The 18,112-nt window shown below is 43.4% G+C and overlaps 1 protein-coding gene across 6 annotated transcripts in view; it reads right to left on the reverse strand.

Annotated features, from left to right (window-relative positions):
* Positions 1–18,112, reverse strand: part of dock4b (dedicator of cytokinesis 4b) — a 110,854-nt gene that overhangs the window by 44,768 nt on the left and 47,974 nt on the right. For all 6 annotated transcript variants that reach the window (XM_035147981.2, XM_035147977.2, XM_035147983.2 and 3 more), the window contains exons 9-19: positions 16,851–16,932; positions 16,648–16,708; positions 16,399–16,531; positions 15,431–15,519; positions 9,940–10,065; positions 6,614–6,738; positions 5,905–6,067; positions 3,580–3,686; positions 1,867–2,020; positions 751–848; positions 473–556 (exon numbers count right to left, since the gene is read on the reverse strand). In XM_035147981.2, the coding sequence (XP_035003872.1) occupies positions 473–556; positions 751–848; positions 1,867–2,020; positions 3,580–3,686; positions 5,905–6,067; positions 6,614–6,738; positions 9,940–10,065; positions 15,431–15,519; positions 16,399–16,531; positions 16,648–16,708; positions 16,851–16,932 (1,222 nt within the window). The remainder of the gene's footprint in view (positions 1–472; positions 557–750; positions 849–1,866; positions 2,021–3,579; positions 3,687–5,904; positions 6,068–6,613; positions 6,739–9,939; positions 10,066–15,430; positions 15,520–16,398; positions 16,532–16,647; positions 16,709–16,850; positions 16,933–18,112) is intronic.

Here is an 18,112-nt window from a genome sequence, read left to right on the forward strand (position 1 = left end):
AAAAAACTAAAAGTAAAATCAATAATGACAAGCAAGCTACAACCATTTGGAAAGTTCACTTGTCAGACTTGTTGGATTGATCTCAGAAACCACAAAAAGGAAAGTTGATGACTGCACCGGCTCGCTGGACCTTTTCATCATTTATAATGCTGCGCTGCGAGGAAAGAGTGTACGTGTGTCAGTGTGAGAGACTGATGAAGAGAGAGAGAGAGAGAGACAGAGAGAAAAGAGACATGGAGAGAGAGAGATATCGATTCCCGACCTCGCTCTATCGGCGCAGTGCAGCATGACCAGGGGGAGATTGGTTCAGCGAGCTCTGGAGCGATACATCATGAGATCTTTCACCAACGGGTTTGTGTCTGTTTTTCTGGGTTTGACTCAAATGTGATGAGATTGTGCTCGACACACAGGAAACGGAAAATATTAAAAAACCTCCACGGAAACGAGCGGACCATGAGGACGACTTACTTACCAGTGAGTCAAACACCTTCAGCCCGTATCTCTGAGAACTTTCATCCAGAATACCGAAGAGAGTGTCCAGGGTGTCCTGAAGAAACTGGTGATGGGAGAAGGAGAAAAAAGAAGTTTGAACCAAGTGGCACAGAGCTGAAGCTTTAAATTAACTCTACTTCTCCACAACCTGTTGAAAAACACACGTGGACTCAAATCCAATCAAAAACAATCAATACTATGAGAAGAGAGAGCAGGAGAACTCAGGGGTCCCGAGAATGTGATGATCTGTGAGCCTACTTTGACAATCTCCGAGCCATCGATCTCCTTCAGCTTGGAGAGGCTGTCGTTGATCCTTTCGGGGTGCGCTCTCCACTTCAACAGGTCCAGCATATCACCTGCAGAGAAACAAGAGGGAGATAAAACAGTAAATGAAGGAGATACAGAAAAGCAGAAGTGACAAGCAGATGAGAAACGTCTTTGTTTGTTTGTTAAGAGCGTTGCGCACCTCACCACACCCTTCAATTATAGCCCCAAAATCCAGATAAATTATATTTTAAAGTGCAGAGGGATAAAGGAGATAAAAAGTCATTTTCCTGAGACACAGTCCCCAAACGTAGGCATGAATAAAACATAAGCCTGGAGAAGAAAGTCTTTCAGCCGTCTCTTCGGATTCTGTTCAACCTGAAGCGTGCGTGTCTGCAACTATATGTGGGAATTTGTGTCCATGTGTGCATCTGTTTGTGCATCTGTGTGTGTGTGGTTGCTTTGTTTGTTCCAATCTGTCAAATATATTTTCCTTCAGCAAATACTTGTAATTAATTCACCAACAGACTCCAGTATATTAAGGAAATTACCAGCCCGCTGAAAGTCAATTCTGCCCGTAGCTTTTTCTGTTTATTTATTCTACCAGATATTTTATGAGATAAAAAAAAATGATTCACAGTGTTTGAAATTCTGAAGATGCACTTGACTGGTAATATAGTGAAGTTTGAAATGCACAAGTGACTGAGAAGAAGAAAAACAAACGTCTCCTTTGATGTTCATAGTTGGATAATGATTTTTTTCATCATAGATAAGACTACAGATCCGTACTCTGCAGCCTGGATGCACATACACATACTTTCTCTCTTTTTCTCGCGACCAGGTATTCACATCCTTCTTGAGTGATCTGATCACTAGTGTCACATTGCTGCCCTAACCCTCCCTGCTTTTAAATTAAACATGTGGCATTTCACCCTTTTGTTTGCCCTATGTGAGGTGTTGATCACCATCTTTGGCAGCAGCAGTGCTTCAGTGCAGTGCTTTCTGAATTATACATATGCACGGGACTAGATTGTGCAGCAATATACAAGCTAACTCACACCTCGCTAGGCAAGTGGCCAAAAGACCACTCAATCCCCGAGTGTAGTTTACCATTCTGTGTGAGCTTGGTGGAGCAGAGGAAGCTGGTGATCCAGAAAGACTCCTTGGTGCCCTTCAGCGTCTGGTTGTTGGACGGGAGGTTGGCCTTAGAGAATGGCAGCTTCAGGTAGCGCGAGCATTCGGCCAGGCTGGTGTTCTCCTCACACTGAAGAGAAACAAGAGAGACAACAGAACAACGTTTAAATGAGAAGAAGGAGGGCGATGCTACCAAAATGCTAAAGATATGATGGAAACACTGTTTAAATGCCAGTTTATTTGTCAACATGAGTCTGGATCAACTAGGGGCAATCATTTTTTAACATATACTGTAGATTGAGGGTTTGTCGGCTGTATATTAGTGATGACTGAAACATGTGAATCTACCAATCCCAGGCCATCAACAACATGATGTGGTTTCCGAGATGTGTTTTCATTCTGTCGTGATGAAGAAACTGCACATAATGGTGAGGTTTAGTTATTTTCAGGGCTTTAATGCGGAGCCCTGGTGCACAGCTGAGGTTGTTTGAGCTCCAAAAGCTTCCACACAGTTTGGACTGATTCGTCCGTCTATTTTGGGTCTGAGGAGAAACTAGGCCATGCCGGTTTCATTGAGCTTTTCAGCAACTTCCATCTGGCATTACAATGGGCCCTTAACTCCCCCGTCCACCCCGATGGTGGGAACACACCAGGTAACCAGAGTGGTCCTCCTGAACTGGCAGGCTCAGCTCAGGAAGTTATGTAACAGTAAATCTGAGGAAGAAAAAAAACGAGGACCATAATAAGAGGAGACTTTGTTTTATAAGACATCTAAAATAAACCGGAGTTAACAGCGGAATAAATAATCAGACTTTTTGGTCACTGCTCTGCCACAGCAATAAAATGTATTATTGTGCTCCATGCTTTTTTCCGCTCTCCGCAAAAGCCTTGTTTGTGCACACACCCCTCTTAGCTGCAGCTGAGGAAAAGCATGTAGTCTGCAATTATTGTCAATTACACCCAAGACGATCTCGCAGAGGCTTTTAACTCAGGAAGACGGACATTTTATTTGCTTTAGTCGTTTGATGTGTCGAAGCCGAAAAGTGTGAAAAGATGACTGGGACTCTCTGAAGGTCTGTAAAATGCAGAAACTGGACATAAAGGTCAAAACTAAACACTGAGATAGAGACGGGTGCTGTCGCTCTGAGACGACATGCATCAGCTTTGGCCTAAAATGAAATGTGCCAACTTCCAGTCGAGCGCCAAGTGTTTCTTACAGGAGCAAACAGACATACATTAACACTCACTTGTGGTAAAAAATTGAAACCTCACAGCTTGGCGATGTTGCATAAGTGGATGTTAGTCACTGAGCTGTCAGGCTGTAATGGAGGGATGTGAGCTGTTTGTCAGGCTGCAGCGGCAAACGGCTCAACAGCAGGGTGACGGCGTTTTGCTATTTCGAGCAAATGATTTGCGTGATCATATATAGATATAAAGTAGCCTTGACGACCTGTGTGACACAAAACTGTGAGTGGGTTCACAAATGACGAATTCACTGGGTGATCATGGATATTTGTTCCCTCTGATTGGAGAAATCTACTGTTATGTCCGTTCATATTATGTCAAATCGCAAATATGAGGAATTCAACCCTGAAATTGAATTTACAGATCTAGATGAACATTTCTGCAGTGCACTGTGTCCAAGCATTGTCCGAGTCTTGGTAGTGAGGGTGCGTGTGTGGGTCTTACCTTGTGGATAATGAGCTCATGGGTGCCATCTGGCAGAGTCCTGCCATCCTCCTGCATCAGAGGAACAAAGGAGTAGCCAAACAGTTTCTTCTCGCCCTTGTCTTTAGCTGCCAAACAACAACACATGGAAATGACATTGAGTCCAAAACACACCAGCACAGGCTGCCAGCAAGCAAATACATATCAAAAGCTAATATTGTGACACCGGTGCTGCTTTTCCTCATAATGCAGTCTAAAATTAATATGTTAAAAAAGGAGAGAAGAAGAAGAAGAAGAAGAAGAACTCAGAATTTTAAACTTTGCATCAGGCAGAAAAATATTGTTGAACTATTCTGTCTGGAAGTTAAAGGTACGCTGAGTTGTTTTGAGCACAAGTTGTGCTGCGGAGCAGAGAAACATTATTACCTCGGCCAAAGTCTTCACACCCGACCGTTTGTCAGCAGGATTATGCAAAAACTACCTTCCATGAAACTTGGTGGAAGGGTGGGACACGGGCCAGAGAACAACCCATTAAACTTTGACATGGATCTGGACAACGGCGCAGATCAAGGAATTTTTTCTTTTTTACTTTCTCTAGTGAAGTTGTTGTTCCGGCTTCGGTGTGTTCATGTGCTTTGAATGTGAAAAAACAAAACATGGACGATATAGACAAAATGTGCTGCATTTATGTGATTAGAGCGTTTAAACAAAGAGCCATGACTCTGAATGTAAATAAAGTGTGTTAGCAGTGAAACTCTGGAACCATTAAGTTCCGACCATAGCATAGAAACACTATTGTGGGCAGTGTGACGTCTATTGCATCTACATCGTTACTCGTAAGGGAGCAGTGAACCCCCAGCCGAGTGAACGTCTAACCAACCTCGACCGACGGCACAAACAGCGTCTGATTACGGGGCCTCTGTGTTTTTAAGAAGCTTTTTAAGCTCTGGGCATCATTTGCATGATTACATGTAATCTGATTTATCTGCTGCTTTGACAATAATGTGCTAATCCGAGCACAGCAGGAAGCAAAGGTTTCTATTCTGATTCATTCATCCAGCGTCAGTCTTGTGTTTATGTTTTGTGTCTGTGTTGTCTCCCCAAGGGGAAGCATGAGTTACTTCACCGGTGACATTTTATTTCTGTCTTGCTTTGCTGTGATTAAGTTTTCACACCAGGGAAGTTATTGCTTACAAAACTGTATGTTGTTTTGTTTTTTTTTGCTTTTCGTTGTGTGCGGTTCCCCTCAGACAGGTTTTTCTAATCTATAAGCCTTCACAGACTTGGGCACAACGAGATTAGGGAAGATTAAGTGGTGCTGTGAGAAATGCAGGCTTAGCGGAGCTTGGCAGAACAGGTAGAGGATAGATTGATGTATGTATGCGCAGCAAATACACTACGCTGCTACATAGCACAATGCTATAGTTTGGGGACTCGTCGGGAATTCGGGGTTTTAAATTTCTAAACGTTCAAAGACCTCGTATTTTATGCTGTCTACGAAAAGAGAGAAAAATGAAATCCGGCTCTTCTGACAGCAGTAAAGGTAAAGTACGCCTACGACGACAAATTATTTCAATTGTTTGAGCAAGTCAACAATGAGTCAGCTGTAACAAAACAAAGTATTGCACTACCGAGGCTGTCAGGTCCTTAAACTCCACTTTAGCCTCATTTAGGAACAACTCTCAACTCCCTGCAAACAAATTAACAAATACAGCTGCTGCATAAAAGCTACAAATACAAGAGCATTAACAAAGCATATTAACAAAATTGAGCTTTTTCTCTCCCTCTTTTTGTCTGCACATGGAAGCAGGAAAGTTGTTCCCGAGTTTGCGAGAATTATATGATCTCCTCAGTTTGGTGTCCCCACAGGCTCCTGAACCGGGCTCCTAATGGGCAACCCTGGAATGGCAACGCTAGCACTGCCGGCGCTAATAAGGCTACTATATCTACTGCACACTCCCAGTTTGGCCTGATAATATCAGCTTGTTATGAGAGAGGAGATTTGGCCTTCTCCCCCTGTGGCCCAGAAAGAGGGCGGGGGAGGCCGGTGAGCCGTATTCTGGTCATAATTAAAGCTTTATCTCATTAGGAGGTGAGGAGTCGGACAAACAGTCTCATTATGAAAATACTAAAACAAGCCCATTATGAGGGAATTGTCTATTTTTGAGGCGGCAGCAGCCTTGGGGCTTGAGGCTGCATGGTCGGCAGGTTGGATCTGGAAGGAAAGTTGAATGTTCACTGTGCTTGTTCTCCATGACAACACCGCTTTACTGCTGCACGTCCAGAGGATGCATGAAACTGTCTGGAGTGATGTGATCGAGTATCCGCAGTCCCAGCGCGACTTACTGGAGCAGTGTCGGAACTCGAAGCGGACGTGCGACCCCCGGAACATGTCGACCGGGATGGGGAGCTTGATCTGCTCCGCCCAGCGCGGACTGTTGTTGTGGTACAGCACCAGGGAGTGGTACTCGTCCCCACCTGGCTCCCCCGAGCCGGCAGCCACGTGACTCTGAAAGACGGAGAGAGAACGAGACAGTGAGCAGAGCAGGAGGAGGCAACTGGTGCAGAGAAAGAACAGGAAGTGAAGAGAGGAAATGAGAGGCCATGACAGGATGTGGTAAATAGCGAGCACGCGATGAATTAATATGTGAGACACACGCGCCACAAATGCCAATTGAGGGGGGAATGACCTGGTTTGTGTGTGTGTGTGTGTGTGTGTGTGTGAGGGTTGCGTGCCCCACGGCGGCAGAGGCGGTGGCAGCAGGGTTATATTTGAGTCTATTTTCTTTCCGAGGCCGAGGCAGCGCAGGAAACCACAGAAGCAGACTGTCACTGTGCTGCAGCAGAAATGGACAACACACTGGAAAGACACTTCTCAGTCTCTCATCTGGGTCAGCAATATTTAAATAAAGAGCTCGGCTCCAAAAGAAGACACAGACTATTTAGTAAAAAGCTGAGTTGACTAAGAACTTGCTAAGGTTTTTACTGTTCTTAAATATAGTGTTTATGAATTGTCCTGATGACAGTGACGGTCTTTGTGAAAAAGTGTTTTTACCTTGAGGATCTGTCCGTCAATATCCAGCACGTACACCGTGATCTCTACGTTCCTGGCGACACTCTTCCCTCCCTTCTCAAACTCTCCTTTCTCCAGTGCGATGTAAAGGTCATTCCTCATCTCTCCTGTAGGAACAGGGAGATAAAAAAAAGGCGACATGGCATTTATTATGCATAAGAGCAAGAATTATTAATGATCTGTCTGCAGCTTGACGACAACTTCTGGTTTAATAGTCCATGACAGCGGTGGACAGCTTTTACATTGTGGCCATTTAAAAGATACATCTTCTGCCGACATGAAATCTAAGCTTCAGCTCATGACCTTTGACCATCTGAGAATGCAGGATTTAGAATATGCCATATCAGATCCTGTAGCGATAATACCTGCGCCGGTCTGGTGTCTGATGGTTTTGAAAATCTGAATGACCTTGTTTTGAAAGAGTTTATTCTTTTTAAATAATCTCATGATGACAGTAGCTCCTAATGCGGCCTAATGAGAGTCATTTCTTCCCATCTCCAAACAACTTGATTTTTTAAAATTGAATTCATAAATAGACTTCAAAAGCATGTAACCCCCGGCTCAAGTGTCATCGCTCCAGGTAATTTAGATTTCCCTCAGCTCCCACTGGAGCCACAGTTGAGTTACTGTACCCAACACCTGTTTTCCCACATGCAGATGTGCAGCAGGTGTGTCAGGACAGCACCTTGTACAGATTGTTAATTCTGAATATGAGCTATACGAATACAATATGATTTGATTGGATTATCTGGCCCATATAGAGCATATAATGTTTAAACATGGCCGACATACATGTGCACAATGAAGAAAAACAAGCACTTGAGAAAACAAGGTGTCACAGCTACTCCTGTAGACACAAATTTCATTATTCAGTCCCATAACTTCTCAAAATAATACTCTGCAATCATGAATAATACACAGGCCTGTTCCTGCACATACATTCCAAAAGACTTGGTAATAGTAGGGGCGTAAACAGTGAATACAGAGTGTGGAACTCATAAAAACAAAAGTATGACCTATGAACTCTGATGCAACTCTGAGTCTATGGTCAAGTGGAGTGTTAGGGAATAATCCTCGGAAGTAATATTCATCTCTTTTTTGTTATTATTGCAGCTGAATGCACAATGTCTGGCTTAGGCAACACATTAATTTCCGTCTGTAGAGGAAGTCAAAGTGATCTGGGTAAGAAAAGGACAGGCCTGTTTCCTCTGTAGTCTGACACATTGTAAAATAAGTTCGCTGCGTAACCTCCGAGTGTGTGTGTGTGTGTGCTCATCATATCTCCATCTCGAGGGTCAGCATTGATTTTCTGCTCTTAACAACAGTAACCATGGCAACACGAGGCATTCTATACACACCCCATACTGTCCGCTGGCAGCGCACACACACAAAGACTTCAGGAAGGTGGACACACAAGGGAGCAGTTTTCTTACGTACAATGGGAAAACAGGAAGTGGGGAAGGTAGGGGGCAGAGCTGCTGGACGAGGAAAAGAGTGAAAGGAAAAAATCGGAGAAACACACAAAGAGATACGAATCCAGAAAAGAGGGAGAGGGGGGAAAAGAAGGGGAGACGGTTTCCTGAGCCCAAGGGCAGAGTTACACTTGCAGAAAAAAGGGTGAGCGCGCTCAGCGTTCAGGGTTTGTAGTCAGACAAAGACAAAGACAGTGAACATAAATCTGTGTTAGTGAGCCGCTGGGGGACCCACAGTCTGCGCTTCCTCTTTATCTCAGTGACCAGACAGAACACCTCACTTATTTAAAAGAACTGCTCTGCTGAGGACAAAAAAAAAAGAATAAAAATCAGTCCCCTGACGTCCAGTGCTCATAAATGAATGAAGAGACAAAGAGTGGGACAGCTCATTCAGCCGCTTTCCCTTTCATACGGCCCCTCCTGTATATGTAAATATCTTACATATTACATCAGCTGACATTCAAGTGGCTGTACATTTGTCACCAAGGCAACGAGGCCCCTTCCAGATAAGCCCGGGGGGTTTCTGCAGGGGTCTGTGTCCTTTTTCGAGCAGCGGGCTGTATGAGTGATGTCTATCTACCTGAATCAGGGGGAATATTTCATCTATCTGAGGGCGCCCTTAGGTGGAGATCACTCACGCAGCAAGCGTTACCAAGGCAACTACAGCAGACGTGATGATGATGAGGCGGATCAATGTCTACTATATAAACACTGGAAAACACATCATTAAGTTCTTAGCCTCAAGGGTGTCAGCTAAAATCTCAAGTCGGAGATACACATTATAAAGATATAGATATAAATTAATTCAGTTTACTTAGGAAACAAGTGTAGGTTATCATAAAGAAAACGTTTAACTGAGAAGGCAAAAAAGCAGGATTGTTTTTCTACAATTTATTGGTTGGAAATTGTAGTTATGACGAATAAACTAAATATCGCCCCTCCAGAGATCACCACACTTTTTTTTCCCAGGAAGAAACGGTTTCCTAGGAAGTTAAATGAGGGAATTCACAGAAACAGAAATCCCCATTTCTTCTAACCCAGCTGGAAGCATAACAGTAAATGAGTTTTTAAAATGTCCAAATAATTCCAGGAAGTCTCAAAAGAAGCTAAATCATTCAGTTAGGCCGTTATACTGTGTCGGGCTGAGTTGTTGATCCACCATCAGACTAGTTTGGCTATTTCCATGACACCAAAAATAAGGAAACTTTGCAAACTTCAGTGAAGCCGCAACAAAAACTGAAAAATATTCCCAAAGCTTTAACACACAGAGAGAGACAGAGACTCTGGTGCACGAACATCTTTTTATACATCTTTTGTACATGTCTGTTCATTCAGATGTGAAGGTGACCCCTTTGCTGCTTGGATCCACACAGCAACGACACAACGTGCAATAAGCAGGAAAGTCCTCTTTTCAGTTTTTTTGTGATGAATCCATGTTCTTTCAATCATCCAGGATTAAATTAAGTTTTTCATTTCTGTATTTCTGCAGTCTGCCGTGATATAACCTCAAGCCTAACGGATAGTTTGTTAAGTTTCAGCTCATTTGACTAATGTAATATCTGATATTTTCATTGTCTGAGCCTGATTTCACCCATCGATTTGTTGGATCAACAGTCTTTAAGAAGTGTATAATTACACAAAATCATTACTTATCAGTTTTTTATTTAGGCCTATTTATTTATGTATTATGTAGCACTAGATGAAGTATAACTAGGGATGATTTCAGAAGGAGGACAATTGAACATCCGGCTCAAGGTTGCGGAGGACGACAGCTTTGCTTTCGTTCAAACACTTGCTCTGTAAGTTCTGGCACACGCTGTGTTTGTGCTGTTCTACCTGGCATGATGACGTCGGAGAAGCCCAGTTTCCTGGTGATGGACACGCCGCGGGTGAAGAGGACCATGTACTCCCGTCTCAGCTGCTCGATGTCGCCGTGGAGAAGCTGCAGAGCCACCGCCAGGCCTGAAATGAAACAACGGCAACATTCAAAACCTTATATAGTAAATTTCGTACTTGCAGCAACATCATGGCCATATTTAAATCTCATATCTTACACCAAAGACACAAATTATGTATTTGTGAACTCAGAAAAAATATGAACAAGGGAATAATTCAGCTGCATGGACCATATCTGTTAAACCTGCCATCTTCTACACGTATGTCCATAAAAAGAACATGGACGCCCAAATGCAAACAGCCTGTGAGTCATGCACCGCTCTTTTTTTAACAGGAGGAAATCCTACATGAAGGCCGCTGCCTGGAATCAATATCCTTATGCAATAATTCAAAATGTCAGCACAGCTAAATTAAAACACAGCTCCAGAATACAGCTCCTTGATGTGCATGTGTGTGTCTGTCGGTGCTCATGACAAGGAGAGGCAGATACATTGAGAGCTAAACAGCAAGGGAGCACAGCAGAGAGAGACAAGACGACGGCGACGATTATTGTTGTGGATGTTTTCAGGAAAGTTGGGAGGCAGCGGCGAAATGGTTCATTAGCTGTGCGAGAGATTTCCGTCACTGAGAGTCAACAAAGAGACGTGACTTGTTTGTAAACGTGTTCGCGATGTGCCAAACTAAACAGAGCCGCAGAGACAGAGCAGGAAGAAGTTGAGGGAAAAAAGAGGTTTCAGGTTCTCAAGCTGGAGACAAATTGAGTATCTCATAGAAACACACTAATATAGAAAACTTAATTTTGTCATGGCTGGATTGTGTTCTTGTTTATTAACATTTTTCTGTGGCCATGATAGCTGTATCTGTTAAACACAAGTGTACTCTTAGTCGAAATTTAGACAAATATTGAGTCACTGTGTTTTGCCTGTGTACGGCAGTATACAGCTACAGCTAATACCCTATCTTGCCTATCTTGCCATGTCCCTTTAATCGTCTCGACCATGGCTGCACGCCATATTCTAATTTGTCTTGCCACAGTTTGTGTAGTGTTTTTCTCTGTTGCTGCATTGTATAGCTTTGTGCAGGGCCATCGGCGACCATAAAGTTGTTGAACTGTGAGTTTTCTCAAAGGTGAAAGCTCGTTTTTCCCTCTTTAGCACAAATTCACAAATACGTGAAGGCGAAGCAAATATCCCCACCAATGTATTTATTCATTCTCCACCAATGTGGAGTTCAACTTTGGTGAACTTTAAACCCGAACTTTGACCCTCGACATTCGCAAATTTGATCTGTAACAGTTGGATCTTGTAGCCCCATGAGAGCGATGTTAATGTGCGTGCATGTGCACCTTCCTACTGCCTCAGATTGAATGAATTCTGTGGGAAATGCTGCAGAGAAAGTGAAACAAAATTCCTGGATCTACCCATTTATTTGGAGCCGTACGAAAATAATAAATAATTCAAACTGGCACACAGTCCATCAACTGTAGTTCAAAGTGGCACAAAGGTCCGGTGGGAATTGAGAGGAGAGTCCCATTAAGTTCAGGGGAGAGTTTTTTTTTTTTCCCCACTCAGGCCTAATCTGCTGGCCCCTTAATGTGGATCAAGCCTTTGGCATCAAAACACACATTCACACACACACACACAGGCTCTAAAAGCTACAGCCGGGCTACAATTAGGCAAACCAGATTCATTACTATTCTGCCTGAAAGCTGAGAGCTGATGCTGATAAAATAAAAAAGAATAAAAAAAACAATCTCAACCTTTGCTCCTCTCTGCCCACCCGGCCTGCCTCGTCACAAACTCAAAAACAAAACGTTGGAGTTGTCGCAGCCTCTTCTGTCACTGCCTACGCCTGCATGTGGAGGTGGGAGCCGAATTATCTACCTGACCTGACTCACGCACAGCCAGATTCTTATGAAAGACGCTTCAACAGTTAGACTGGGCTACACGCGAACAAAAATCAACATCTCCTCTCATCAACTCTGCGTCTCGTCTTTTCGAGTTTGATCATCCCGAGAGTGACCCTGAAACATACAGGTAGAGAAGAATGAGATATTCATTAGGCTACATGCGAACAAAACAACTGTCTCTCCCTCGCTGCCTCTTTATTACCTCAACAACCGCGTGTTCTTTATATTCTAAGGGCCGTGCATTTGTCTCTCCCCTGCTAATTGGCTGCTAATAGGAGACTTCTGGCACAATGCCAGGTCTGTTTAAGAGGAGAGGAACACAGCGACTCACACACACACACACACACACACACTCGTGCAAAGACGAGGCGCACAAATGGCACACACATATATACGCACATTACGTTATCTCAGTCCACTGCACTCTTGTTTTAATTGCCCTCCTGACACTAAGTGTAATAAATGGTGGCCTTTAAATTATGCAGGGTGTTCCATAACTCCTGCAACTACTGAAGAGGAGGCCCTGACCTGTTTGCTAAAGATGATGTACTCAAGTGTTACGTATTCTTTCATTCATTCTCCGCAGCAGAGTAATCGCCCTTTGGAAGGAATTGACTTTTCAGACGAGTAACATTGAGCTGTAAGCGATGCTGTAGCTGTTTTGCATGTAGAGTGGGCAGGGAACTGTTAATGTATGGGCAATTTAAGGCAAGAAAAATAAAAAGCAAACTCAGACATTAAGGCCGTAAGGTTTACATGTTCTCATTGTCTCTGTGCAGGTTTTGTCCGCACCAGATTCCTCCCACAGTCCAAACACACACAGGTTAAGACAAGTTCACGCTACACAACTTGCGGTCTTGAGATGTTCATACATCCCTCGCGTCAGGGGGTCACACACTACATGAACTTTCACCTGGAGAGACCCCCGACTAGTATGTCTGCTCTTCAAAGTACGTTTCATCATGAAAGAAAGAAGAGACTCTGAATGATCCTCCGGCTCTTCTGTGTAATCACAGCTCACAGGCTGACACATCAGTTGACATCACAGTTGTAAAGAACGGCCACATTTTTTCTACATTGTCTAGATATTTAGTCTGTTAGAAGTCGTGTTGGAGTCTGTCCTCTCACCCAAGTCAGCTGGAATAGGATCCAGTGCCTTGCGACCCTCACATGATAAGCAGGAGGGATGGATGTTACCTAGAGATTTTTAGTTTACTTCAAACCAGTTGTTGAATGTTCAGCTTCAAAAATGTAGCGATGAAAAAGGCAACTTATCTCAAATGTTACCAGTCCTACACGAGGCAGAGGCAGAGCAGTGTGAGTGTGTGTGTGTGTGTGTGTGTGTGCGTGCGTGCGTGCGTGCGTGCGTGCGTGCGTGCGTGCGTGCGTGCGTGTTGTAATTAAAAGGGATAGAGGAAGTTAAAAAGAGCCAATAAGAGCACAGTCCTTGACAAGTGAAACTGAACTATGGGAGCTAATAAAAATGATGATTAATACATGCAGCCGAGACAGATGAATGGTGCTCATAACACGTAAATGAAACCTGGTATTGAGCGTTCATTATCTTGAAGCGATTACCTCTGCCTTGTGATTAAAGCGCTTCTTCCTTCATTTCATGGGATCAATGTCAAATTCAGATAAGTGGTGGAAACACTCTTTTGGAACAAAGTTGTGTGAATTAGCTGCAGCGCTCCTCTAATGCACTTTGAAAGAGGAAGCGCTGCAGCAAATCGGCCCGTTCGGCTGGATCGATGTCTCGGGGGGACAGTTGATCAATAGCGAACATCCAAGTGTTTGTGATAAACTGCAGCCAGAGAAGGACACAAACTCATTCAAATAATTCACTTACGTGTGTTTATGATGTGTGTGTGTTTGTGTTGGTTGAGTGTGCATAATGCTGTCAAATCAAAGCCCGAAGCAAACACGTACAAGATGGAAAGAACATCACAAGGAAATACAGTTTCTTCAGGCAACGTGCAGCCTTCTGTCAGTGAGGTTTGTTTTTGATGAGAAAGTCTTAATGACAACCAGCAGGCACAAAACTCTGTGCAGCTTCTACTGGAGACACACACACACACTCATCTGTTGTCTGCTTTAAGATTAACTACAACAATGATATCTGTGCTAACTGTTATCTAATCTCTACTTGAGTTTGTATTTATTTACAGTTTTTAATAATAAAATCTATGGTAAAGTATAAAATATCAAGCCTCAAATACATTAATATGTTGGGTATATCGGCCGATATGTCAGTATCGGAAATGTTTTACTACCTTATATCGGCCCCCGAGAGTCCATTTTAGTGCCATTCCTCAGTTTTATGTTATATCCGAAATTAATGTCGACTTTTGAGTCTGCTCAGAAATGCAAACGCTTTACATCTCCACCTGAGATTTGAGCTGGATGTTGCAGTTTTGTTATTTTCGGTTATTGCAGACTGTTCCAAACGGCTTTGTAGTCATTCAGTTTAATTACCGCATCCCTTCAAGCCTATTCGTGATAATTCGACACACTGGAGCTGTACGACTTCTCCTCAAGTAATTATTGGTGTTCGGAGCGAAGGTAGAAAGAGGAGCTGACTCAGTAGATCTGTCTCACAGATCCTTGACATTCATATCATGTAGCCTTGTCTTCCATCGCTCCAGTTTGCATGCTTCACGCTCCTTCAACAATAATCAACCTTTTCTATGGAGCCGGGATGTAATGTTCCTATAAGAATACACGAGGGAGATGTGAGAAGACAATCAGCTGCGTTAATGTGGAAAATGAACATTTCCATTATGAAAATTACAGCCTTGAAAAAAGTTTGCATTTATGTAAATCAACGTCAAGGGGAACTCTTGATGAACTGTTGCTGTCGGTTGTGGATTTGACCTCCTGATGCAAACAGCTGCACACCGGCCGACGTTTTTTTGAATGACTACAGCGCGTCTTCTCGCTTCCCACTTCTGACTCCACTGCACATCATAATTTGAAATCACAATCAAGATGTTCATCATCTGTTTGAATACACAAGATTATTGGCAACACAACTCCTCCGACAGCTGTAGCTCGCTGATTCTTTGAAAAAAAACAAAAAAAAACGCTCTCTATAATCCCAAGGAGGGATGTACAGCCCTCGAAGCAAAACAATCCTTTCAAATATCAGGTGACATTTCTTTGACGTTTGAAGAACTCCGTGTTTTAATTCTCCGCCAACCTGTTGCTACGGGAAACTGCCGACGTTGTTGTTCCATATGGTGCAAACGGGTTTATTTATAAAAATCCTCTGAATGCGTTTGCAACAGCGAGCTCCCTGCATGTGAAGAAAGAGGAACTTCCCACGCACATTAACACTTAGTCAGACTGACCGGAAGCTGATTATCACATGCAAAGAGACTGATGATGATGATGCAAGTGATCTGCTAAGTTTGTCATCACGGGATAATGGATGACTAAACCCCCTCGTTGTTTTAAGTCTCAAGCCAAGTGCGATGTGTAGATGTGAGGAAGCAAAATGGATCAAGGAGATGGGGTTCTCACCGGTGTTGGATCCGGACAGGTTGTATCTGGAGTTGGCCTTTTTGATGATGTTCTCATGGATCTGGTACCACTCGCTCTCTGTGTTACACCTGAGATAAAACACAAATATTAAACAAATGGAACAAATAAAACTTTTTCTTCATTAACGCGGAAATTCCAATAACAGAGTCTTGAACTTTAACAAATTTTGGGTCAAAACTGATGCAACAGAGACAAAGATAACACTGGATCCTCAATTTCTCATAATGCAACAAATCCAAAATCCCCAGTTTTAAACTTTCTGATGTGGTATCCAAACCCATGCTGAGGTTTTCACAGCAGACAGAATTCACCTGTTTTCACAGGCTGGATTGTTGGCTTAAGTAAAGTGACTTTTTTCTCTAAAATTGACGGCAAGTTAAGTTAAAGTTGTCCCAAAGAATTAGTTACGTGTCTACCAGGCTGTTGCTTTCATTGTTTGGCAGATGGGGTAAAAACAAATTCCTATTTGCAATGGTCACTCAGCTAATCCAACTGAAAGCTCTCAGTCTTAGTGCAGGTGTAGAGACAGTGGCTGTGTTTTCTCCTGAGCTCAGTGTATTTGGCCAGTCAGTCTGATCCAGATATAATCTAGGTCAAACTACTGTGTCGACAGTAGCCTTCTCTGTCCCTTGGGACATTGTGAAGACTGGAATGGATCACAGAACACTTCCACGGCTGCTGGTAGACGGAAAAAAGCAACAAAAAAACACAACCTCTGAAGTGCAAGAGGGAAATGTGCAATGTCTACCTTTCTGTTTGTGAAATGTCGATGCTGCTGCCAGTTAATTAGACTATGAGATAATAAGATGACTTGAATTGAATTGCCTGCAGTTGCATGGAGCTTCTTTAAAGGCAATTGTAGCACTAGATTCCTGAGTTGTGAGTTGCGTCATAATAGTATATTTGGAAGAAAACGACTCAGATGTTAGTTGTCTGCAGTGACTTACGCATAAACCTTGAGCAGGTGGTCGTCCTTAGAGTCAGCAGTGAGGAGATCGGCGATGCTGACGACAGCACAGCCAAACGGCCGCCGGTACTGTACACTACACAGGTTCTTCTTCTCCCCTGCTCCCATCCTCCCTGCGCACAAGCACAAAGAGGGACAGTGCCAACAGTACTGTTATGAAAGCCTGAGGGATTTGAAAAAAAAGCATGTTGTGTTCAGAAGATTAAAGAAGCAGCATCGTAACTCCCACCTATTCTTACGATGTGCACAACGATGTAGACGTCTTTTCGCAAATCACTGCTTCCCAAATCCTGACAGATGACACAGGAAAATACACATTAGCATCCGATTCAATGGGTTGCAGCACTGACTGAGCGTCTTAGTTTTTCTGCTTAATGTAGCATGACAGAGTTAGGTCAGCTCTACACAAGTTTAAACTACTACACCACTCACCACAAACAGCGTGCATTGTCTCTCTGTCTTCTCCGGCGACTTGGGCAAGCCGCTCTTATTCAGCCTGACGAAGAACCTTTCACTGTACAAGAGTAGATACAGAGAGAGAGAGAGAGAGAGAGGGAACACACACTGAGATGAATGGGGTCAGGAGTGACGGCTGGCTGTCGTCGTAAACAACTGCATCCAAGCCACAGCTAACAGGAACAGAATAAAGATTAGAAACAATGTCAGAAATGTCAAGCGCTGCACGGTGGGCACTGGAGAAATGTCTTCAAAGTTCAAACTTCAAACTGAAGCGGTTTGAAAACAAGATCGCGAGGCGGGAGAGAGACAGGCAGACGGGGGAACGGAGAAAGACGGATAGAAAAAAAGAAGATATACAGAGTTTGAATTTCTGAACCAAATCCCCAACACAGAACGTCTGTAACACATCCGACAGAGAGCACCACCACACTGGCTCCTGCACCGCCAGATAAAATATTCATGGTGTTGTTGCATGCTGTGGATTCTCGCTGACACTTTTTAGCCCAGATACTGGACCGTCAGCAAAAATAGTGACGGCTGACAAGAAGAAATGCAGAATTTCAGTCGTGTAACTGCCAAGCCGGTTTCATAAATCGAGTGGCTGTGAAAGGGCGAGACTGAAACCATTACAAGCACGTTGAATACAGAAGGAAACTGAGAAACTAACTGATAAGAGCTGCTCAACGACAAAGACACTATGTTGTCAATGGGATTTTTGTATAAAACATACAGAAATAATTGCATGATTCACAAGTGTAATTGCTTGGTTCAGTCAAGTGAAATAAAGCTGTTTGTTTAGCATAACCATCCCAATGACACTGACGAAGATGTCAATGTGGAAAGACAAGGAGATTCAAGAGCGTTTGGCGATAAGGGCCGATGCCAAAATCCTCCAAAAAGTTGCAGGGACCAATTCACACACTTTTACGTGACTGAAGTAGAATGTATACAGCGTGTCCTGCACCCTGCAGGCTCTACCAAGACTCCACCCCCTCATCTGAAATCTTCCTGTTGTTTTGCAAACGTGTCGGACCCCGACAATCTCCTGCTGCGTTCTTCGTATGTGAAAGGCAAACTCTGGAAATGTCCAGACCCAATTTTCCAGATTCAAAGTTCATGTCTGAAAACAGTCTAGGATTCATCCTCTAGGGAGAATGAATGTATGTACAAAATGATCAATCCATCCCATAGTAGTGATAGATATATCAGTCTGGGCCAAAGTGGTGGATGCAACC

This window comes from Hippoglossus stenolepis, chromosome 22 (assembly GCF_022539355.2).
Source record: "Hippoglossus stenolepis isolate QCI-W04-F060 chromosome 22, HSTE1.2, whole genome shotgun sequence".
NCBI classification, from domain to species: domain Eukaryota; kingdom Metazoa; phylum Chordata; class Actinopteri; order Pleuronectiformes; family Pleuronectidae; genus Hippoglossus; species Hippoglossus stenolepis.